General features: G+C 38.9%; 2 protein-coding genes across 2 annotated transcripts; one reads left to right on the forward strand and one right to left on the reverse strand.

Annotated features, from left to right (window-relative positions):
• The first annotated feature begins 4,462 nt into the window (after nt 1–4,462).
• On the forward strand, nt 4,463–15,354 carry npm1a (nucleophosmin 1a). Its single transcript, XM_061962062.2, has 11 exons — nt 4,463–4,689; nt 6,193–6,272; nt 6,359–6,478; nt 9,736–9,829; nt 9,930–10,063; nt 10,150–10,190; nt 14,042–14,075; nt 14,144–14,293; nt 14,789–14,899; nt 14,976–15,050; nt 15,126–15,354. The coding sequence occupies exons 1-11, from the start codon at nt 4,641–4,643 to the stop codon at nt 15,174–15,176; spliced, it is 939 nt and encodes a 312-aa protein (XP_061818046.1). The 5' UTR covers nt 4,463–4,640; the 3' UTR covers nt 15,177–15,354.
• Nucleotides 15,355–17,800: 2,446 nt separating this feature from the next.
• On the reverse strand, nt 17,801–24,349 carry cldn7b (claudin 7b). The gene is made up of 4 exons (XM_061962059.1): nt 23,864–24,349; nt 21,524–21,688; nt 21,356–21,440; nt 17,801–18,712 (listed from the first exon to the last, which is right to left on the reverse strand). Exons 1-4 carry the CDS (start codon nt 24,084–24,086, stop codon nt 18,559–18,561), a joined length of 627 nt encoding a protein of 208 aa, XP_061818043.1. The 5' UTR covers nt 24,087–24,349; the 3' UTR covers nt 17,801–18,558.
• Nucleotides 24,350–26,226: the final 1,877 nt, after the last annotated feature.

Below are 26,226 nucleotides of genomic sequence, written 5' to 3' on the forward strand. Positions count from 1 at the left end.
GCGGCCCAGTACCAATCGATCCACGGACCGGTACCGGGCCACGGACCGGTAGTTGGGGATCACTGGTCTAGGGGAAACCCTTAAAGCTCATGACCATAGGTGAGAACAGGAACGTAGATTGACCGGTAAATTCAGCGCTTTGCCTTACGGCTCAGCTCCTTCTTGACCACTACGGATCGATACAATCCGCATCACTGCAGATGCCACATCGATTTGTCGATCTCATGATCTACTGTTCCCTCATTTGTGAACAAGACTCCGAGGTACTTGAACTCATCCGCTTAGGGCAAAAATCTCCTCCCCAACCCGGAGATGGCACGCCACCCTTTGCTGGGTGAGAACCATGGACTCGGACTTGGAGGTGCTGATTCTCATCCCAGTCACTTCACACTCGGCTGCCAACCGATCCAGTGAGAGCTGAAGATCCTGGCAAGATGAAGCCAGCAGGACCACATCATCTGCAAAAAGCAGGGGCCTAATCCTATACAGCCACCAAACCAGATGCCCTCAACACCCTGACAGCGACTAGAAATTATTCATTATAAAATTATAAATAAAAATATTTTCTACATTTAAAACACTTCCTTGTGGTCTACATAACATTTAATGGTGGTTCTTTGGTCAAAGTGTTGCATAAATTGTTTTAAAGACCATCTTCAAGCCGCTTTCTGACCGTCTCTTCAGGATGGGCCGTTTTGTGGGCGGTCTTATTTACGTGGCTCCACTTTGACAGCTTCTTCTCCCTGTCCTCTTTGTTGTGCCGGTAGTTTTTGGCGCTTCCATAGCGAGTCTACTGACAGATCTAAGTTAGACCTGTACACTACTTTATATTTGAAATGGCAACAGCGAAGGATGAATGCCCCCACAACAAGCTGATAGAGAAAAAGAAGCTTATCGACTATGGCGTAGGCCATGGGTGTCAAACTCTGGCCCGCGGGCCAAATTTGGTCCGCTGTGTAATTTCACTTGGCCCTTGAGGCGATATCAAATTAACACTAGAGCTGGCCCGCCGATTATATTCAGCAGTGGTGCCGCGGTAACACCGTATTCACCGCTAATTCTCATACTTGCCAACCCTCCTGGGAGACTCTCAAATTTCAGTGCCCCTCCCATAAATCGTCATGTCCGCTTTTCACCGAGTCCAGCGAATGCTGGCCCAGTCACATAATATGTGCGGCTTCAGCATGCACACACACGTGAATGCAAAGCATACTTGGCCAACAGCGATACAGGTTACACTGACGGTGCACGTATAAATAACTTTAACACTGGTAGAAATATGCGCCACACTGTGAACCCACACCAAACAAGAATGACAAACACATTTCGGGAGAACATCCGCACCGTAACACAACATAAACACAACAAAACAAATACCCAGAATCCCATGCAGCCCTAACTCTTCCAGGCTGCAATATACACCCCCGCTACCACCAAACCTCGCCCACCTCAACTATTGCAAGGAATTTAGGGATTTCACCATCTACAGTCCGTACTATCATCAAAGGGTTCCGAGAATCTGGAGAAATCACTGCACGTAAGCAGCTAAGTGACCTTCGATCCTCAGGCTGTACTACATCAACAAGCGACATCAGTATGTAAAGGATATCACCACATGGGCTCAGGGACACTTCAGAAACCCACTGTCAGTAACTACAGTTAGTCGCTACATCTGTAAGTGCAAGTTAAAACTCTCCTATGCAAGGCAAAAACCGTTTATCAACAACACCCAGAAACGCCGTCGGCTTCGCTGGGCCTGAGCTCATCTAAGATGGACTGATACAAAGTGGAAAAGTGTTCTGTGGTATGACTAGTCCACATTTCAAATTGTTTTGGAAACTGTGGACGTCGTGTCCTCCAGACCAAAGAGGAAAAGAACCATCCAGATTGTTATAGGCGCAAAGTTGAAAAGCCAGCATCTGTGCTGGTATGGGGGTGTATTAGTGCCCAAGACATGGGTAACTTACACATCTGTGAAGGTGCCATTAATGCTGAAAGGTACATACAGGTTTTGGAGCAACATATGTTGTCATCCAAGCAACGTTACCATGGACGCCCCTGCTTATTTCAGCAAGACAATGCCAAGCCACGTGTTACATCAACGTGGCTTCATAGTAAAAGAGTGTGGGTACTAGACTGGCCTGTCTGTAGTCCAGACCTGTCTCCCATTAAAAATGTGTGGCGCATTATGAAGCCTAAAATACCACAACGGAGACCCCCGGACTGTTGAACAACTTAAGCTGTACATCAAGCAAGAATGGGAAATAATTCCACCTGAGAAGCTTAAAAAATGTGTCTCCTCATTTCCCAAACGTTTACTGAGTGTTGTTAAAAGGAAAGGCCATGTAACACAGTGGTGAACATGCCCTTTCCCAACTACTTTGGCACGTATTGCAGCCATGAAATTCTAAGTTAATTATTATTTGCAAAAAAAAAAAAAGTTTATGAGTTTGAACATAAAATATCTTGTCTTTGTAGTGCATTCAATTGAATATGGGTTGAAAAGGATTTGCAAATCATTGTATTCCATTTATAATTACATCTAACACAATTTCCCAACTCATATGGAAACAGGGTTTGTAGTTCATGCCGGGAACAATTTTGTAGATTACTGTAATTACTGTAACATAGTATTTTCGGGCCTCCCTCTGTCTAGCATTAAAAGATTACAGTTGGTACAAAATGCGGCTGCTTGACTTTTGACAAGAACAAGAAAGTATGATCATATTACTCCTATACTGGCTCATCTGCACTGGCTTCCTGTGCACTTAAGATGTGACTTTAAGGTTTGACTATTACGTCTAAAATACTAAACGGTCTAGCTTCATCCTATCTTGCTGATTGTATTGTACCATATGTCTAAGAACTCCGGCTTATTAGTGATTTCCAGAGCCAAAAAAAAGTCTGCGGGCTACAAAACGTTTTATATTCGGGCTCCAGTACTCTGGAATGTCCTACCGGTAACAGTTAGAGATGCTACCTTAGTAGAAGCATTTACGTCCCATCTTAAAACTCACTTTTATACTCTAGCCTTTAAATAGACCCCCCTTTTAGACCAGTTGAGCTATTTATTTTCTGTTCTTCCCCTCTCCTATGGGAGACGTTATCAGGTGACCACAGATGACTGCTAGCTGTTCAAAGTCGGGACTCGGGGTGGACCACTCATCTGTGCATCAGTTGGGGACGTCTCTGTGCTGCTGACTTGTCTCCATTCAATTGATTATCCCCTGTTGGCCCACTATGGACTGGACTCTCACACTGTTAACTAGATCCACTCAACATCCATTGCACCACTGCGGTCCCCTCCAAGGTTCCTCATTGTATCCCACTGGGTTGAGTTTTTTTCTTGCCCTGACGATCTGAGCCGAGGTTGTCGTTGTGGCTTGTGCAGCCTTTGAGACACTTAAGATGAAGGGCTATATAAATAAACTTTGATTGATTGATTGGTTTTATTTATTTTATTCATCCTAGTTTTTATTATAGTTGTATTTGTAGTTTTTATTTACAAAAATACATTTCATGATTGCTTATTATTTGTGTATTCTACAATTTCTACAATTTCAAATCCAAATCCAAATCCAAATAGTGACATCACTTTGTTTTGGACAATTACGACACAGTTCTTGCTCATTTAATCCCATACCCTTCTATTACTGATAATTCATTCATACGGTCAGCATGCATGCCGAAACAATACTTATTTTATATTGTGTTATTAAAAGTTTATTCACATGCTGTGTTCAAAAGTCTGTATTTTGCAGGGAAAGGGAAAAAAAGATAGTGTAGTAATCACATTTATCTGTTGTGCCATAATTAAGGAAATAAAATAGGTGAACGTTTTGGGGGAAAATAAAACAACAAATACTTAATCTGATTTGTTTTTTTTTTATGTTTTTTTTTTTTTTCATTAAGAATTTTCTACAAGAAACGTTTTTTTTTTGTATAAGCCTTTATTTTATATATGCAACATTTACATATAAGCAAATAAATAATAATGATCAAAACATGTACAGAAACAGTACAAAAACAGTACAAAACAACGTCCGGAGGTTGTAAACTCAATAAAGCAACTAAAATAGAATGCAATATATATATATATATATATATATATATATATATATATATATATATATATATATATATATATATATATATATATATATATATGTAACAAAGTGTTACGCCATAGGCTCACACAAGTTCCGTAAATAATCCAAATTTGGAGCACAGCATCGTAGTTTTTTCACAGCTTTTTGGTTGTTACAGGTGGAAAGCGTTTTAAAGTAAATTTCTAATTCTTTTTTTAAAAAAGCACAAAAAAACAGGTCGGGTATTGAGAAACGTACGTTTATGAATATAAAACTTAGCCAATGAGGTAATAAACGTGAGGTTGTAATAGAGCGCACGTGTGCTGTTACGTTCCCCACATGCAATATATATTACACACGACAGGTGACGCCACTGAGCCCATTGCCTGACTCCTCGACTCCAAAGAGCAAAAGAAGAAAAAGAAAAGGTGGGAGGGGGAAATTCACACGTTGGTCAGCTGCTAACAGAGAAGAGCGCGTTTTCTGTTGCTCCAACTTCTGTGTGTCTCAACGGTTATTATCTTTGACATAATCTCTTTTCATTTATACAACATGAACGGTCTGAACGACGAACGCATGATTACGCAGACGTTTCTTTACGGTAAGACTACCCAATGCATGTGTGTGGGAAAACTGTATTTTTTTTTTGTCTTAGTGTAGACCGCTAGTCACAACCTTTTATTATACAATTTAAGATGCGTAATGTTACATAATTACGGTTATGCGTGCTATTGAGTATATGTATTGTGTGTATCCTTATAGTGGTGCGCATGCGCGTGTAACTCGCCCGGCGCAGTCACACACGTGGTTTGGCCCTTAAACATGGCGTCTGTTTTCCACGATTGTTTTAATATATGTTTGGTGTTTCAACCACACTCGCTGAAATAAACGTTAGCTTTGACTTTGTGTCTGCTTTCAGTGCGGGTGAGCACACTGCTATGGTTTTAATGGACTAAATGTTAGTGCGTGGGCTCTCACGTGTGGCCTACCGTTGTGTTTTTTATTAAATTGACTTTAAACAAAGCTTGCTCACCCAACAGTGGCCTTCTTTTTACTCGTACATTCAAGAAGTGACTTCATATAAGCTCTTGGAACTGATTCGATGTAACATCTGCAGTGCTCTTGCATTCGATGCAGCCTTACATCTTGCTTTTCTCTTCGTCTTAAAATAGACGTGAGGGTTTGCTTTTCAAAACACGTCATTTAGTTTGAACTGATGTGTTTAAATCATTCGTCTTGCACGTATGTTTAAAAGTAGGCCCAGCCATGTGGAAATAACCACGTTGTTACCACTACGCCCCCCTTGTTCGTCCGGTGAATTGCAGTTTTTATACACTGACGCGTCTTTTTTTTTTTATATATATATTTATTCATTTAATAGGGAAATCACAATTCAAATACTGAAAAAACAGGTTTTTTTGTCCCCCCCCCAAAAAAAAATACAGAAAAATCATACAAGTATGATAATAACACCCCGTCCTACATTTCAGTCACAGTGGGTAGCAATGTACTACTTTCCTCTTCACCACAAGCAGATAGAATCACAATAACTGACTAGAATGGAAAAAAATAAAAATCACAAACCTACGGAGAAGTGTCACTGAATAAAAACGACAACAAAGAAAAGAGTTGAGTTAAGTGAAAAGGTTCATTGTTAACAGTGAGTGTCACATTTATCCTATAGTGTCTTTAATTTAGCTATGCAACTAATTATGCAGCCCCAGGTCAAGTCAAATTGTTTAGGTGTACCCCTCAGATTATATTTAAGTTTCTCTAAATCTAAGAAAAACATGAGGTCCTTAAGCCATAGGGAGGCCTTGGTGGCAAACTGTGATTTCCACTCCAATACAATCCTTCTGCGATTTATTAATGATGCAAAGGCAATACTATCCCTTAAAGTCTGCTTAATTTTTTGATAGTTTGGTGGAATTCCAAAAATAGCCAATTCTGCACAAGACGTCAATTTAAAATTGAATGCATCCACTGACGTGTCTTTTAATCCAAGTAGAGAAAAGGTATTAGTGTGGTGGAACTTATGTTTTAAAGGCCAACATTTGCTTCACATGCTACTCTTTGATGTGTTGACCTGATTTGTCTTCATCAGGCTGTGTGCTTGAACCTGGGAAGGAGGTGTTTTTCAATCCAGAGGATGACGACTTTGAGCATCAGCTGGATTTGCGGATGGTAAACCCCTTTTCTAATTTACATATTAAGAGAAAACTTAAAGTGAGGGAAATAAGCAACCCCTTTGCAACTTCCGCCCTGTGCAGGCGTGTGCTGACTCGACCACAAAAGATGAGTTTCACCAGGTGGAGATAGAAGGAGAAGACTCAGACGGTCAGAAGGTCACGGCAGCACTGGTTTCCCTGAAGCCCTCCACTTTGCCAAGTGTAAGTTTGCACCCATGAAATAAGATGGTAGCTTTTACATGTATTATTTGTAGTGGTGTAACGATTAATCAATATCCATCCATCATCCATTTCTACCGCTTGTCCCTTTCGGGGTCACGGGGGGTGCTGGAGCCTATCTCAGCTGCATTCAAGGTGCCAACTCATCGCAGGGCCACCATAGACGGACAACATTCACACACTAGGGACAATTTAGTGTTGCCAATCAACCTATCCCCAGGTGCATGTCTTTGGAGGTGGGAGGAAGCCGGAGTACCCAGAGGGAACCCACGCAGTCAGGGGGAGACCATGCAAACTCCACACAGAAAGATCCCGAACCCAGGACCGATATATCAATTTATATTCCATAGATTAAACTACCGTATTTTCCGCACCATAAGGCGCCCTGGGTTATAAGCCGCGCCTTCAATGAACGGCATATTTCAAAACTTTGTCCACCTATAAGCCGCCCCGTGTTGTAAGCCGCATCTAACTGCGCTAAAGGAATGTCAAAAAAACAGTCAGATAGGTCAGTCAAACTTTAATAATATATTAAAAACCAGCGTTCTAACAACTGTTCACTCCCAAAATGTACGCAAATGTGCAATCACAAACATAGTAAAATTCAAAATAGTGCAGAGCAATAGCAACATAATGTTGCTCGAACGTTAATGTCACAACACACAAAATAAACATAACGCTCACTTTCTGAAGTTATTCTTCATTCATAAATCCCTCGAATTCTTCTCCTTCGGTGTCCGAATTGAAAAGTTGGGCGAATGTGGGATCCAAAATGGCCGTCTCCGTCTCGCTGTCTCCCTGTCTTAGTGAAGGTGTGTTCGCCTTCGGTCATCCATTGTTCCCACGCAGTTAGCAGTCTAGCTTCGAATGCCCTGTTGACACCAATATCTAGCGGCTGGAGGTCTTTTGTCAATCCACCCGGAATGACGGCGAGTATTGAATTAAGCGCGTAAGCGTGTCTCTTAATGTGATGTTATGAGCTAGCAAATATAACAACTACACTACCCAGCATGCAACGATAGTGACGAGCATGCGCGGTAGCCCTGAGAAGCGTTGTTGTATGTGCTGGCAGTTAGAATGTGGTTATATGTGGTTATGAGCACGCTGTGAGTAAACGTTGAGAACTCAGTTAACACGCCTCGTCTGCATTATTTATAATTAGACAGACAACACACTTAATAGGAGCCATTTTGGGGTCTTTACATAAACACACAAATGGAAATGAAACGTCACATATCCCAGCATGCTCCGCGCGCTTCTTCTACGGGGAAAAAAGATGGCGGCTATTTACCGTAGTTGCGAGACCTAAACTTTATGAAAATTAATATTAACCCATATATAAGGCGCACCGGATTATAAGGCGCACTTTCAGCTTTTGAGAAAATTTGTGGTTTTTAGGTGCGCCTTATAGTGCGGAAAATACGGTACATCAATGGGTGCTAGGCAAGTTTGCCTTTCGTAAGATTGGTATCAATTGTTTCAAAAGGGAATCAGTCAATTTAACGATACATGAAAAAGGAAAACATTAGATTTAAGAACATACTTCATATGAAGTTTAAAACTTGTAATCATAAGGATGTTAAACGTTATTCAAGTCTGTCTGCCTGTCTGTGGCATCATCAAAACAAAAATGTTGAATAGTTATGTTGGTTGAGAAAGGTCACAACAAATGCCACAAGAAAATATCATTAATCACCACTCAAACATTCGGCTACAGCACGATTGCTAAAGCCACAACAAATACAATAATATGAGGCCGCAACAAAACTTTAAGGCGACGCACAGACTTTCCTAACACACCATGAAGCTACAACACGGTGACTGACAGCCAAGGAAAAGTCATTTAATGTGAAAGAAAGAAATAGAAGAGATCAATCAAGAGAGCTATGCAAATTAGCAAGCGAGGGGCCACCACAATCAACAGTGTTGAGGGTGCATACGTGTTTTCACACACCTGGGACACTGTCCGTCATCGGTGATGCCAGGTCGGAGAACAGATATGGGCGGGTTAAGGAACTTAATTTAGCAGGTAAAGCAACTGTTAAAATGTTACTTACTGTACTTGAGAATTGCTCGATTGTTGAAAAGGTTTCCTCTTTTTAATTCAACCTAAAGTGTTTTTTGCACTTTATTCAAATAAGATGTAAATGCATTGGCCATTAATTATTTGCTTTTCTGTTTAATTCATTTATATCTAATTCCCTTACAATAAATAGCAGGTATATAGGGAACTTCACATCCAGTATCCACCATTTATTTCACAGTCATACTGGTTTATTTTTTTTGCAAAAAGTCAGTTACCTTCAAAAAATATATATTGTCCCCGAATCGTATCGGCAACCACAAATTCCAAATGGAATCGTTAAAATAAATCATTACACCCCTAGTTATTTGGTTAGACTTTGGCACAGTACTACGCTCTAAATGAATGGCCCTCTGTCGCCTAAGAATTTGGTTGATTGTTTAAATATGTCTAGAGTGCACTACTTGGCTGCAACTAGCAGAGGCGCTGTTGATTCGATCTCAATTATGGTGTCTTGGCGCACTTTCATACTTGCAGAAGTGCACTTAGAAGTATGTGTGGGTACGAAGTCAATGCAGTGTCCCCATCACCCGAATTGAATAAAGTATGCAGCAATGGACTCTATTCAACCTCAGTCATCGCCATCTTGTCTGTGTAGCGACAGGGCATGGACCACCTTGAATGGTTGCAATTCACATTTCAAAAAGGAAGTAGATAAAAATTACACATTCAACGACAGTATTTCGTGTTCAATTAATTAGTTTGGGACACCGAAAACTGACAACACAAAACATTTAGTATTGACAATGTGAAGTCAAAGTACTTGTCAATGAACTGGACAAATACTGAAGATGACATGTCGATTACACCGACATAAAAGACACACCTCACAAAGACTTGATGCAGCTGAAGTCAGCAACACTTGTTTTTGCTCCTAACTTTTCATGAGTTGAACTCAAATTAGCTTGTTACGAAAATTTTTCCTATTGTCATATCATTGACACTTGCTGTAAATCAATCTTAAAGAACAAATAGGTTAAATTACAACAAACATTAAACAAAAGGTATTTTTTCTAAGAATTGGTATGCCTTAATCAGTTTAAAAAAGTATTTTACCTGGCAATTGTCATCTGTAGTTTTAAAAGCTGGCAAATGACTTGTACTGTAAACATTGCAATGTGAGAGGTGGTTTTGCTTATTGATGTGGTCTGTGCAGGTGTGTCTTGGGGGTTTCACAATAACACCGCCAGCAGTTTTCCGTCTTAAGGCTGGTTCTGGTCCAATTCACATCAGTGGACAACACCTTATAAGTAAGTGTCTGATTAGCTTGTAGAGTCTTTGTACTTTCTTAATAGAACAGAATGTTTCTGTGGTGCTGATTCTCCTTACGCCTCTGAATTGCTGCTGAAGTGATGGAAACTGATCGGTCATTTGAGGAGGAGGATGATGATGACGACGAGGAGGAGGAGGAGGAAGAGGAGGAGGAAGAAGACCTCAAAACCTCCAAAAAAAGACCCCTCACATCCCCTGTCTCCAAATCTCAGGTTTTTATTTGTATATGTGCATGTTTAAAGTTTTGGTTTTTGTAAAATCAGACAAGACTTAAGCTCTCGTTCCACACTTTTTACAGAAAAAAATGAAAATGCAGGTTGATGCCGAGGAGGATGATGAGTGAGTGTCATGTCTACTAAAATGTTGCAATACTTAAAACTATTAAGGATGCACCGAAATTAAAATTCTTGGCCAAAACTAGTAACTGAGAAACAAAAAACAAACATGAAATACATTATTGTGTCAATTATTACCATTGCATTTATGGCTATGGCCATACTAACCCCACTTAAATGAAGTCATTGCAATTGCAGAAGTTAATATTTATCCTTCAAAGAATTAAAGTAAATTATGAAAATATTTACTACTGGTATTCCAACAATTTTGGATAAAATTAATGTACAGATGATGTGGACACTTTACTTTTCTGTGCTGTGTTGACATACAAAATGGCGATCAAAATGTTTGCATTGCTGGTGATTTCCTCTTGATATTTCCACAGTGCACATTTGCAGATTGCTGTCTGCAGGTTTTTCTTGGATATTCTGAATTTCATCCACACCGCAGACATGTTGCCTTTGCTTCAAACCTGTCAGCGTTTGCATTTAAAATTATAGAAAATTTGCTGGTAAAAGTGTAACAAATAAGAGATTTTTGTCACATATGAAATTATTTAAAAAAAAAAAAATTGTGGCCTAGATGGGAACTTGAACCCTGATAGATATTTAAACTTTAAACTTCAAAGCATTTAATACATAAACAAGTGGCAACTTAAGTGTCTGATGGGGGGGAAAAGAAGAAAACAGCACTATTAACAATAAAACATGGTGTGGCACTGAGGTTTGAAAAACACCACCTTTAAGGCGTCCACACTACAGAATAACTAAAATAACTATCTAAAAAAAAAAATGTCATGAAATATATATATTTTACGTGTGTACATATAAAATACACACGTAACGGGGTATGTACAAATAAAATACGAAGACATTGACAAATTAATTTAAAAAAACTAATATTAAAAGAATAATAGTAATAGCAATATATAAAATACAAAGAAAAAAAGTTTTAACATCGGTAAAAAGCCTGATAAAAAAGGTAGCTATACCTTTAAAAAAAAAAAGTCTATGCATCTCTGAATCACGTAGCCCGCAACTCGCCGTGCTGTTTTCACGACCCCACCCTCGATTGTCACCGAGGCTGCAGTAATGGTGAGGATTTTTGGAACTGGGAAGGTAGGACAGAGAACAGGAAAGTTGCCAGGTATGTTCCACTCCACAAGTGTGGGCTTCCACACTAGAGGTGAGGGAAATAATAGATTTTTATACTCATCGCAATTCGGACATGGACATTATAGGATTGATTAGTAAACATCAATCAATAATTGATTTATTTTTATTGTAAACAAAGTAATGCAGACGACTCTAAAATTTGGCTGACTTCAACGAGCCACCTCACCGAGATCCGACCAGCTCCTTTTTTGGGCACTTATGTTCCAGTTTTGCACATTTTCATTAATTCAATAATTATGGGAATTCATTTACCGTATTTTTTGGAGTATAAGTCGCTCCGGAGTATAAGTCGCACCGGCGGAAAATGCATAATAAAGAAGGAAAAAAACATATACAAACCCCGTTTCCATATGAGTTGGGAAATTGTGTTGGATGTAAATATAAACGGAATACAATGATTTGCAAATCATTTTCAACCCATATTCAGTTGAATATGCTACAAAGACAACATATTTGATGTTCAAACCGATAAACCTTTTTTTTTGCAAATCATTAACTTTAGAATTTGATGCCAGCAACACGTGACAAAGAAGTTGGGAAAGGTGGCAATAAATACTGATACAATTGAGGAATGCTCATCAAACACTTATTTGGAACATCCCACAGGTGTGCAGGCTAATTGGGAATAGGTGGGTGCCATGATTGGGTATAAAAACAGCTTCCCAAAAAATGCTCAGTCTTTCACAAGAAAGGATGGGGCGAGGTACACCCCTTTGTCCACAACTGCGTGAGCAAATAGTCAAACAGTTTAAGAACAACGTTTCTCAAAGTGCAGTTGCAAGAAATTTAGGGATTTCAACATCTACGGTCCATAATATCATCAAAAGGTTCAGAGAATCTGGAGAAATCACTGCACTTAAGCAACATGGCCGGAAACCAACATTGTATGACCGTGACCTTCGATCCCTCAGACGGCACTGTATCAAAAATCAATCTCTAAAGGATATCATCACATGGGCTCAGGAACACTTCAGAAAACCACTGTCACTAAATACAGTTGGTCGCTACATCTGTAAGTGCAAGTTAAAGCTCTACTATGCAAAGCAAAAGCCATTTATCAACAACATCCAGAAATGCCGCCTGCTTCTCTGGGCCCGAGATCGTCTAAGATGGACTGATGCAAAGTGGAAAAGTGTTCTGTGGTCGGACGAGTCCACATTTCAAATTGTTTTTGGAAATATTTGACAGTGTCATCCGGACCAAAGGGGAAGCGAACCATCCAGACTGTTATCGACGCAAAGTTCAAAAGCCAGCATCGGTGATGGTATGGGGGTGCATTAGTGCCCAAGGCATGGGTAACTTACACATCTGTGAAGGCACCATTAATGCTGAAAGGTACATACAGGTTTTGGAACAACATATGCTGCCGTCTAAGCACCGCCTTTTTCATGGACGCCCCTGCTTATTTCAGCAAGACAATGTAAAGCCACATTCAGCACGTGTTACAACAGCGTGGCTTCGTAAAAAAAAAAAAGTGCAGGTACTTTCCTGGACTGTCTGCAGTCCAGACCTGTCTCCCGTCAAAAATGTGTGGCGCATTATGAAGCGTAAAATACGACAGCGGAGACCTCGGACTGTTGAACGATTGAAGCTCTACATAAAACAAGAATGGGAAACAATTCCACTTTCAAAGCTTCAACAATTAATTTCCTCAGTTCCCAATCGTTTATTGAGTGTTGTTAAAAGAAAAGGTGATGTAACACAGTGGTGAACATGTCCTTTCCCAACTACTTTGGCACGTGTTGCAGCCATGAAAATTTCAAAGTTAATTATTTGCAAAAAAAAAATAAAGTTTGAGTTTGAACATCAAATATCTTGTCTTTGTAGTGCATTCAATTGAATATGGGTTGAAAAGGATTTGCAAATCATTGTATTCCGTTTATATTTACATTTAAACACAATTTCCCAACTCCTAAGGAAACAGGGTTTGTATATGTCGCATTTTTGGGGGAAATTTATTTGATAAAACCCAACACTAAAAATAGACATTTGAAAGGCAATTTAGAATAAATAAAGAATAGTGAACAGCAAGACTGAATAAGTGTACGTTATATGACGCACAAATAACCAACTGAGAACGTGCCTGGTATGTTAACGTAACATATTATGGTAAGAGTCATTCAAATAACTATAACATAGAACATGCTACACGTTTACCAAACAATCTGTCACTCCTAATCGCTAAATCCCATGAAATCTTATACGTCTAGTCTCTTACGTGAATGAGCTAAATAATAATATTTGATATTTTACGGTAATGTGTTAATTTCACACATAAGTCGCTCCTGAGTATAAGTCGCACCCCCGGCCAAACTATAAAAAAAAACTGCGACTTATAGTCCGAAAAATACGGTAACTTTCTTGTTCCAAATGAATTGTTTTTTTAAAGTTGCAAATGATAAATGCGTATTTAGTGAAACAATACATTTTACAACTGCATCATTGTACATACCGGTAAGTTAAAGATGCATCAGTAATCGATATTAAATAGTCTTGTAGCTCCTGAATCGTAATCAAATCGTGAGGTGCCCAAAGATTCCCACCTCTATTCTACATCATCACATCTGGTTTGGCCAGTGTTTTAGCGATGTCTTTTTCGGTGCATCGTTAATAGCTTTAAAATTTGATTTTAAAAATGTGTTGCTATATATTATTTTTCCTCACCCCACCTTTTTTCAGTGATGAAGATGGTGAAGAAGAGACCCCTGTTAAGGTAAGCATTTAGTACGGTACATTCAGTTTAGGGTACTGTTCTCTCAATGAAAGCTGCATCTTTAACAGGCCAAGCAAATGCTGTCCAAACCACAAAAGTCTGCTCAAAATGGTAAAGGTTCAAAAGCCAGCACGCCCACCCCAGCTGGTAAAGGTTCAAAAGCCAGCACGCCCACCCCAGCTGGTAAAGGTTCAAAAGCCAGCACGCCGACCCCAAGGGTATGTGTTTAGTCCTTATTTCCCCTAAAGGTGTTAAAAAATACACTCATGTAAAGCCACCTACAACAAACTTTTTCAATATGTTATATAAAAGAAAGTAATGCAGGTGGATAAGAATACCGTTTTGTAACAGGCAAAATGTTCACAGGCTACCACGCACAGGTCAAAGTGATGGGTAGTGCCAATGAGAAATATGTGTGGAATATTTTTTTTTATTCAATGCTAATAAAAAAGAATGTAGAAACAAACTCATACAGCCAACAGAGGGTTTTTTTAAAAAGTGTTTTGATGTAATCCTAAAAGCATTTATAGGCCCCAAATCAGTTTTTCCTGTACAAGTGTCAAATGTAATCCTAAAAGCATTTAGAGGTCCCAAATCAGTTTTTCCTGTACATGTGTCATACATGAATGACTGACAAAAATAATTAAATCTGGTGTTTTTTTTCTGGAGGTTTACATTCTAAATGATCTTGTCACTGGACTTCCTCTTTACAGGCAAAGACCCCCAAAGGTAAAAAGATCGGATCACCCAAAACTCCGGTAACCCCCAGGGAACCTTTAACGCTTCCTGAGATCCAAGCAAAGATGACAGAGGCAATGAAGAAGGTTGGTGCTGTTGCTATTACTGTATAATTTATGCATCAACAGGGCTTTGTACTGAATTTTTTTTTTGCTCTCACAGGGTGTAGCACTGCCCAAACTCCAGCCCAAATTTGAGAACTTTGTGAAGAATTCCTTTAAAGTCTCAGATGCCAAGGTAATGTTTGATATTGGCACCTTTTTTGCATTGTTTAAGAGCATGTCTTATGTATTTCTCACTTTTTCTCCACAGGTTATTGGTGAGCTGTGGAAGTGGACACAGGCTCAAGCCGAAACTAAATAAAATAATTTTTATTGTTTTTTTTATAAGAGATCGTCCAATAAATACCCCTCTGTATCTCACTCAAACTCATTCAAAATCTTGTCTAATAAACAACTATAAGAGGTTAGGTACAATTGCTCTAGCCCATTACTGATTTTATGCAAGGATTGTTAAATAAATTTACTTTTGCACATGCCAATCAATGTTCCCTCTAATTTTTCATGTGTGTTAGAAACCCCAAAAACACCCAGAGCATTCAGTGGAATACAGATGTGCCATACCAGTAGCACATCCGTCTCAAACATGACATCATTTAAATGTGTTATTATAATCAAGTAACAGTCATTTTCCTGAGATTATTTTGTTGGTGAGAGAGAGAGCAAGCGCCTGCAGTGGATATAACAGGTGATAGAGTTGCTTTTGGCATGGTTTTTACGGTAAACAATAACCTGTTTTGCTAGAAAGAAGTATTTTACAATTTTTTTTGGTATGTTATGGCCGACAAATTATTTCGCTAAATAAAAGATGTTCGATGGAATTCCTGTCCTCAAAGCGTCTTGTTGGATGTTGCAATAATTTAACGGTGTTGATATTGTTTTATCTGTTGTGGCCACCTTTTCTCACCTGTTATTCACGGTTGCATTGCAGAATCATACAAAACAAATGTTTGTTTTGTTGAGTGGGATTTGACTTTGTGCATACCTAGATTTGCTGTGCGCAGGGGATGCGTGAGTCATGCGCACTTTAGAGGGAACGTTGATGCCAACATGGCCAATATGCAAATGTCCATAGACTTGATATGCAAATATTTTTTAGTCCTGATCATTCACAGGATCAGTCAATGTCAGCTATGATAGTTGGATCTAGATCAGGGGTCCCCAAAATCAGGCCCGCGGGAAGTCCCAAGTATTAAAAATGTTTTATTTTTTTCTGTCTTTTCTTATCCACTTTGTACCGCTTGCTACTCACGGTGTCTCCTAGCCGCTCAGGCAAATCATATTGTCTAAAAATGCATTTTCTCATCGATAACGTGACATCGTGCGAGCGGAAAGTGCGCTGTGTATATATATATATATATATATATATATACATATATATATCTTATTATATACACATATATATATATATATACATATATCTTATTATATACACATATATATATATATATATATATATATATACACATATATATATATATATACACACATATATATATATACAGCCCGGCCCCCGGCCAAATTGTTTTAACCCAATGCGGCCCCCGAGTCAAAAAGTTTGGGGACCCCTGGTGTAGATGGTAATGTGAGATTGTTGAGCTGTTTTTTGTTCTCTGGATTATTTTTGTATTTTTCCCCTCCATTTAAATGCAGGTGGTCTGTTCAATTCTCACAGAACATGCATTTTTATTTTTGCATTTAAAAAAAAATTAAAACCACATGGATATTAGGTTAATGCATCACTTTTTTGTTTTCTAACATGTTTTGTGAAGATTAAGTCTATTAGATACTGATATTGTTATAAATGGCCAAATTGGTGAAGTGAAAATGGTTTGAGTTTCTCAGAATTTTACGTAACTGTTGTGGAATGTCATCTGAAAAATAAACATAATGGAATTAGTCTTGGTGTGTCATTGTAAAAAGTAAAAAAAAATATGTTTGCATAGATCTGAGTCTCAAACTGGTATTACTGTTACTGTTCAAACTAATGTCACAGTGGCCAAAATATCAAATATGCTTGTTCAATAAAACCTCAGCCTTGTTTTAATGAATATTTAGGTGTGATACACAACTGTGTTTTATTAGTCAGTATAGTGGTACTTGGAGAGACAAGAGTAAATATTAAACTATGGTACATTATTTGTAGAACACAGAAGTGCCCATCAGACTTTTAACATAACATCCATTTGGTGTTTTAAATGCAGAAATAGTTTTAAAAAATGTAGTTGGAAAGCTGCATGCAGATATAGGGTATCTGCAGGGGTGAACAGTTTGAAATTGTTTCGTTTATTACTTTTTAAAGGTCTGGCCTGAGGGAAGGAGGAAAGAATACTGATAGAAAGTCAGGCACAATCATGGCACATAATCCCAGGGCACAATGACAAACTGAAGGGATGATTAGACAATGCACAAAGACACATTGTTCAGTACCTTCTGTTGAGGACGTTTTGCATCAATTACACCATTGTGCCGCGAGGGGGCAGTAAAGCCAAAGCTATCAGTCATGTTTGCCAATGGAATCAAGTGCGAAAGATGTCCTGTGAACTAGGGATGTGTGGCCCTGAAGAATACAAATAATTAAATACTAAAAACAGCTGCACAAGTTTAGGCAGGGTTATGAAATGGCACCAATGGTTTTAGTGAGTTGTGAAAATTAGAAACATTGTAACAGCTCTACTACTTTACTAGCATTGTTTACAGGGCAGCATTTTGCATGCCACACTAGAATTGGATGATTGCATTGAGCGAATCTTATCAAAAAAAGTTACCAACTGAATAACTTTCATATACTTCAGGTGTAGGATAGTATTCATTTTTTAAGAGGACATTGGTATATGTCGACAATTAACTGATGTTTGTGTAATACAGGAAGTTGTGTTGACCATATTTGTAAAAAAGGGTACAATACATCAAAAAACAAGACGCAACTGTTAGTTTTTTCACTTTAATTATATACACAATACAAGCTTAAAATCACGAATAAAAAAACACATAAAAAAAAATAAGTGTGCAGCAACAGCCATGAGTGGAGTAAAACCAATTATACATAAACAGTAATTGTTACAGCTCCACACATCTGCAGTTATGACAGCAATAACATTGGCAATCTTAATGAAAGTAATCAGTATTATTGTACATTATACATTAAATCATTTTACTCTGGCACTTGATTAAAGCAACCGCAGTTATGAATGACTATTGTTCATATAAATAAGGCAAAAAACACATGGAAGGAATTGTGATATTGTTTCTAAGACTTTTTCTTTTTGGTAAGTATTCAGCCTGAACAGTTACGGAAGATTTCAAAATATGCTAAGCACATATGTTCTTGGTCCAGTGCATATATATATTAGGCTCACCAATACACTATACATTCTAATGCACTGCTCTCGTTTTACAGTAACATGGAAACTATTTCTCAAAGGGGCCCGACGGGACAAAAATACGGTTATGACTTAGGTAAAACTTTAGTGTTTCTTAAATGATGTACAAGTTCAAGCTTTGACTGCACTCCCAGACCACTTGGTTGTGGTTTGTCAAATATAACAGTAACATTTACACGTTGGCTTGAAAAAACAAATTGAAATAAAAGTAGAGGTTCTTCTGGGATTGCCTGGTCTATCGCAGTGGAATGTTGGCGCATAGAAAAGTGTTCCTTTAGCCGCTATCCTTAATGACTGCCACGTTCAAACATACTCCTTGCTGCTGCTAGGTGGTCTGGAGATGGGATATTTTGGTGTAGATTTTTCTCTTGGGCAAGAAGCTGCCAGCATCCCACCCCCAATTAAAACCAGGAAGGCTCCGGCCCATGCAATGAATACAGCAGCTCCAAACTCATACCTTTGAAAATAAAATGATACAGAAAGTTAGAAAAGGGAGCAATCATCATTAAGGCAGAAAATATGTGTACAACTAGAAAACAGCTTCTTTTAATCTTTATACAAGACGGGGCTTTTTATTCCTAGAAAACAATGCACAGTAAGATACAAATGTTCAGATCAGAGTTTTATGCTGACGATTGCAATCATCCATGAGTGAGATTGGCTGATATCGATCACATGTATTAAAAGTACAATTTTCAATTTACTTATGGAGAGTATTGACAGTTTGTAAAAACAGAATAGGGAACTACCGTATTTTTCGGACTATAAGTTGCAGTTTTTTTTCCATAGTTTGGCCAGAGGTGCGACTTATACTCAGGAGCGACTTATGTGTGAAATCAACACATTACCGTAAAATATCAAATAATATTATTTAGCTCATTCACGTAAGAGTCTAGACGTATAAGATTTCATCGGATTTAGCAATTAGGAGTGACAGATTGTTTGGTAAAAGTATAGCATGTTCTATATGTTAGTTATTTGAATGACTCTTACCATAATATGTTATGTTAACATACCAGGCACGTTCTCAGTTGGTTATTTATGCATCATATAACGTATACTTATTCAGCCTGTTGTTCACTATTCTTTATTCATTTTAAATTTCCTTTCAAATGTCTATTCTTGGTGTTGGGTTTTATCAAATAAATGTCCCCCAAAAATGCGACTTATACTCCAGTGCGACTTACATATGTTTTTTTCCTTCTTTATTGTGCATTTTCGGCAGGTGCGACTTATACTCCAGTGCGACTTATACTTTGAAAAATACGGTAGTTTAAATACTGTTAATTGTGTTATACACTTGTTTGAGCAAAACAAAGTCAAAAGTACTCAACCAAACAAAAGCAAAAAGTATTAACTGCTACTCATTTCAACCTTTTGGTTTTGCCCTCAATGTCATCCTGTGTCCAAGGAATTACTGCCTGAGTTTGTAAACAAACGGATTATATTGAGGAAAATAACTAATCACTCAAGTATCGATCACATCATAACTATATACTCAATCATATACTGACACCACTAATTTATGGATTGATCCGCCCTCTTACGTGTTGCGTACCGACTGACTATGCTGACACAACAGTTGTTACATTATCTCTCGATTATGTCTCGACTCTTAATTATCTATTTGCCAATTTCCTGCTTACCGTTTTTTTCCGCACTATAAGGCGCACCTAAAAACCTCCAATTTTGTCAAAAGCTGACAGTGCGCCTTATATATGGACCAATATTGAGCCTCTAACAGGTAAAAGTTTCAATCAATCGCAACTACAGTAAGCAGCCGCCGACTTTATTTTCCCCCGTAGAAGAAGAAAAGTGCGTGGTGCATGCTGAGATTTATGACTGCGCGAGGCGTGAGGTTTCATTTCTATTTGTTTGTTTATGTAAAGACCCCAAAATGGCTCCTATTAAGAGACACGTTTACGACGCAGAGTTTAAACTTAAGACGATCAGTCACGCAGTAGAACACGGGAATAGAGCAGCAGCGACACTGACTCCTTTAATGACGACTTCGACGAGACATGTTGGATGCCGTATTTGCCCAACTGTTTAATTCGGACACTGAAGAAGAAGAATTCGAGGGATTTGTGGATGAGGAATAACTTCATAAAGTGAGCTTTACATATTTATTTTGTGTGTTGTGTTACATTAACATTTGAGCAACGATGAGTTATTGATATATTGTTATTGCTCTGCATTATTTCGAGTGTTACTATATTGTGATTGCACTAACGTTTGATTTACCGTAACAGTATCACTGTTTTTTACATGTTTATTGAATCAGGGAAAAGTTCCCCTCCACTATGTGATATAAATGTTGCACTACATGTTATACCTTGCTGTTAAAAGATAAACAAAACACCACGTCACTGACTTTACCTCGGGGAAAATAATAAAACAGCCGTTTATTCATTTTGGGAGTGAACAGAATTGTCAGAACCCTGCTTTGTAATCTATTAATAAAGTTTGACTGACCTATCTGACTGTTTTGTTGACATTCCCTTTAGCGCAGCTCCATCTAATGGATGCATAACGTAACCCCAGCCTCTACTGTAGCGTCTATTGTATGCGCCTTATAATGCGGTGCGCCTTATATATGAACAAAGTTTTAAAATATGCCATTCATTGAAGGTGCGCCTTATAGTGCGGAAAATACGGTACTTTCTGTTGTAAAACGGTTCCATCTATACTTTTTAACTTTACAAAGCACTTATTTCTTGGTGTTTTTCTTAAAGCTGGCTTGGTGGTTAGCTTAGCAATTAGCATGCCTGCTCCTGGCTTGCTCTCAGTTTAACATGTTCAGCCTCATTCTCCAGTGATATTTACGATACAAAAAAATGCTGTTTATTTGCCGTAACGGAGATGATTATTGTTAACTTAAGGGAGCAATGCCACACTGTATGGAGACATACTTATCTGCAGGCAACTACAAATAAATAAAATGCATTTTCAGCCAGAGGGGATCGGCGTTAAAAGGCATCAATCAGCTATGTCGATCACATACTTTTTTCCCGGGAAACGGCTGTTATTGATTGGCACGTCCCCATCAATGTGAACACAAGACGATGAGGAAAAACTATTACAATTGTCATGTACTTACTTAGTGTTGACTGGGGTGAAAGGATCGTAGAAGGCTCGGATGATGTCGTGAGCGTACCAAGAGCAAGCAACGATGGAACACAACGCTGTGGGAAAGCAAAGAATATCACCAATGCAGGTTTCAAAAAGAAAAACAATTACATGTTTGCATCTGCGTGTGACCCCTTACCTCCAATCAGAAGGATAATGCCACCTGCCATGGCAATGCGAGACTTGCGCGTTTTGTCATCTCCCCCGCAGTTAGTGCACTTCATCCCCATGCAGGCTGCGCCCAGGCCTACCAGCGTTACGATAATGCTCACAATCATGAGGGCGCGTGTTGCTTGGAGGGCACCTGAGTGGAAAAACACAGCATGAGTCCAATAGTTAACAAGTCCCGTGATAATTTGTGAAATACATTAATGGCCTGTGAAGACACTTTGATTGTGAAGATTTGATCTTTTGAGTTGCATAAACAGACTTGTGACTTCGGCGCTCCCTAAGACGCATCACAGAACTTCCAAGTGGAAGGCCTAAGATGGCGGTGGTGCGGTGGAGGGGGGGGTGAAGTGGATGAGTGTGACAGTTTGCACAACTCAAACAGGTCTGACCAGGTTTCAGGTTACATAATGTTGGAGGACACTCCTAATTCAGGTGCTTGTTGCCGGTGGACATTTTAAGTTCGAGACCTCCGTCCACAAACAAAGAAGCCCACTGTGCATTCAATCTACATTAAGTGAACATTGAGCTTGCTATGTGTTGGTTTTCTAGAAGGCCAATCCACTATTGGTACAGCAGAAGTTTACTTGCATAATGTTTATCATGGTGGGTACTTTTTTTAATCATCAGTAAGAACATTTAAGTCTAAAAAGATGGAACAAAACTGACAACTAAGCAGAAAGATTTCCTTTGAGACAATGTGGCGGTTGATGCTGACTTATATGGAAAAGCAATGTTTCAACTGACCTATTTAGCCACTGTTTCAAAAACTACACCCTCTGACAGATAAGAGTCATAAAAAGACAATAGTAAATTCAAATGCACCTTGTTCTAAACCCCTACAACCACTTCCTGAAACCAGCCCTTGTAAAAGTGAGGTTGGTGAGTTACTTGTGCAAGTATTTGATACACTAAGAATTTTAAGTCCGTAATTTAAGGCTATCAATTACTAAACAGTATCTTATACATGCATTTCACGTTCAACCCCCAACGCTTCATGGCCAAAACCTAGAAGGAGACTTGTAATTAGATGTTTTTCCCCCCGCTAACTTGTGGTGTCTGCACAGAGAAGAAGTGCAGCCTTTAGAGTTTAGCAGGTGTCTTAAGAAATAACTGCATTCCTATTCAAAAAGAAGAGTCAATAAGTGACTAAACCGGTTAGGCCCAGCTGCAGCAATCAGAGTGCAAGGTAGAGTTGTACACACATGGGGCAGGTATACCGGTGGCTGAAGGCAGTGGTTCTCAAACTTTATTCGCCAAGTACCACCTCAGAAAACACTTGGCTCACACCATAATGACCACCATTAAAATACAGCATCGTATTAAGCCTAAGTATTGAAGTGTATTTCTGGTCTTATCGTCCCCTCCCGGGTCGAGGGAAGAGGCGGCTAAGTAGTCGGATCAAAAGAGACGTCGGAGACTCTTTGCTGAACAAAAAGTTGCTTTATTACAAGCGAGCGTCATTTAAACAGGCCTGCAGTACCTGGAGGAATCTTAGTCAAAAAATTGAGGATTCTTAACCGGAGAAGATTATATATTCTTTCTCCTCTGTCTAGGTGGGTGCTAAGTTCGAACAACACCACCTGACCATTCAAGGACATGTTCATGTGTAGTGGCTGGAAAACCATAGATGCATAGCATAACTTGTAGGCTTGACGTTTAAGGTAAACATGGAATCTCTCCGCCAGAATAGAGCTATAACTTTGGCATTCCGAAAACTGCTTTTATTACAAATTCCAATCCACATGCAAATGTCCATCTAAGGCTCTTTCTCAACCATTATTTACTCCAACCTGATGGTTTGCTTCTCCAATTTGGATGTGAACAGTCACCATATGTTGAACATAATATGAGTCAATTAATTCACTTCAGTATTCAATAAAACATGGCAGAGGTTTTTATTTGGAAAGTATATTGTAACATTACACACATATTGAACAGTAGCAATGTTGGACTATAGGAAATAAAACCGTTACATTACAATATTTGATTGATCCTTTGGTGTACCACTAGATAGAGCCTGCGTACCACTGGTGGTACCCGCACCACAGTTTGAGAACCAACGGCTTAAGGAATCAGTTGAGAGCTTCCCCATTATTCAGGCGTGGCTCGTTTGCTTGAACTAGTTCCTGTTAGACATGCAGTTCCCTTTCAGTCACTTTGTGGCAACTTGGATAGAGAACTAGTTTTGTAATGAAAGAAAAAAAGTTTAAAAAAAACCCCTGTATGGTTGAATATTTCACATGTTTAGATACAAACGCTCAAGAATAAAAGCATGGGCATAATTGGACCTGTGACTAACTGTACTTACCGTTGAGCTGGAGGATGGAGTCGTAGACTTTGCACTGGATCTGGCCTGTGCTCTGGAAGGCACATGACATCCACAGGCCTTCGTACATTGCAATGGCAGTGATAATGCTGTCCCCGGCGTAGGATGACATCTTCCACTGGGGTAAAATGGTGCCCACTATCAAGCCAATTAAGCCCAGAAGGGACAGGACGAAGCCCAACATCTGTAAACCTGAGTTGGCCATTTTGTTTTCGACGACGACCTGATTTACAAAAAAAAAAAACGGATGCGACGTCCACCTGCTCTAAATATCCTCGAGCGTTTTTTTTTTTCAAATAAACTTACTCTGTTGATTCAACAACAAAAAAAGTTTTAAAACAATCCCAGCTATTCTTCGTGGTGGTAAAACAATGTTTACTTTAAGGCGGTAGTAGAAGTAGTAATGGCGATGTCTCCTCCTGCACCTGTTGCTCTGCCGCACCTGAATGGGGAGGGGACAGCGGGAGCGAGCTTTTTAGGCGGTTTCTGTAGCAGGTGGGCGGTGACGCGCACGCAGTTTCGACTCGTACGTCGTACGTTTCATGACGTAATCGTTTCCGGAAAAAATACAGCCGCCTGTGTCATACGCTGCCATCTAGATGGTTAGTTTCGGGGGATAATGCAATGTGAGAAATTGCTTTCAATTTAAAAATATAGTGGTCTATATTATTCATTAATTCATAAATTGACTTAGTTGAGTCTATTGCTTGTTCAAGTGTGTTTTGTCGTAAAGTAACACTTGTGTCTGGAGTTTACTGGATTGGAGTTCGATGAAACACAATAAGATCAAACTGTATTTACCAGTGACGTGCGGTGACCTAAACACCAGGTGAGGCATAGATACTTTTGGAGTTTTCTTCTTCTTTTTTAAATTTTTTTTTAACTTATGTGCAGCTCTAGCCATTGTTGATTTAGGTTGCACATTAAAATAACAACAAAAAGAAGGGAGTTATTCGCTTTCATAACAACGTTATCATAATAATATGATATGATAAATGGGTCCAAAAAGTATTTGATAAAGCTGTTATTAAATACTTGTTGGTCCCATTTGCTTTTGACAAAATAAATCAAGTATTGTGAGTGTACGTGTATCTTACCTTTCTGTGAATTGCATCTGAAGCAGCAATTACTATCCTTCATGAAAACGTACTTTTTATGATCACAATAATTTTGTGTTAAAGTCCAGTTTATAGAAGTATTTCATCTTGGATACAGTATATAATCTTCTATATTGGCAGACACATTCATTTAATTCAATTTCATTCCAAGCAATAAAACAATATTTTTGCATCTGACAAAAAACACCCACAAACACTAGCTTACTTTAATAAAAATGCCATGTTTGCTATAAATACAGTTTAAAAAAAAGAAGAAAAAGGCTGGCTTCCGCTGGAGAGACATGTGTCTGCTAGCTTGAGCACTCCCACTTCTCCCAGTGTGGCGAGTCAGAGTACTGCAGAGGCATTGAACTGCAGGTTGACAATATATCGCCCCCTACTGTGAGACAGAGGTACTTGCTGCCTCATGGCCTGCCTTAGCCCTGTGGCAACAAGCACGCGCCCCCTTGCCATGCACACGCGCAATACACTTTGTGTGTAGCCGTGGAGGCACCACCTGTGTCTGCATCACTTCTCGTCTGCCACGTTATTTTGATCAGGAAACACGGAATTTCCGCGATTTTGACCATGACAATTATCAAAATATACAGGAACCACACCAAAATCACATAGAAAGCATAGACCAAAAGATAAATATTTAAACCTATTAAATGTTATTACTTCGTTTTTGAACATCTCAAGGTTAAGCCTTTTACCCCCCTGATGGCAAGGGGAGGCACTGCCTCACTAGCCTCCCCTGACAGCACGCCACTGGTATTTACTATCTATCAACAATACTTTTGAGGTATGTGTCTTGTAACTTGTTTTGTAACTGAACTTGCAAGAACCAATTGCTATATTAATAATTACTGTATGGACCTAAATATAGGACATACAACAGTCCAAACAGGCTTGTACACACTAACAGACAGTAGTAGTATTATTAGTAGTTTATTTCTAACGTGCTAACAAAGTTACATCAACATTCCAATTATTTACAAATTACAGTTCAACATGTCCAAAAGGGAGTAGGAAGAAGCAAATCTTATTTAATCTCTATCTCAGGCAGAGCAGGTGGATGCGCAAAGAGGATATATGACACATGTCCTCTTAAATATTTGTAATTTCTCCATGCTTTTTTCTGTAATTCATTTCTTTGGTCTGCATGCTTCATGGGGGTGAACATTTGGCAAAGGCACTCTTACAATTTTCCAAGCTTTTGGTGAAATCTCAGCCTGTAAAAATAGC

The sequence above is a fragment of the Nerophis lumbriciformis genome, linkage group LG09 (genome assembly GCF_033978685.3).
Source record: "Nerophis lumbriciformis linkage group LG09, RoL_Nlum_v2.1, whole genome shotgun sequence".
NCBI lineage: Eukaryota > Metazoa > Chordata > Actinopteri > Syngnathiformes > Syngnathidae > Nerophis > Nerophis lumbriciformis.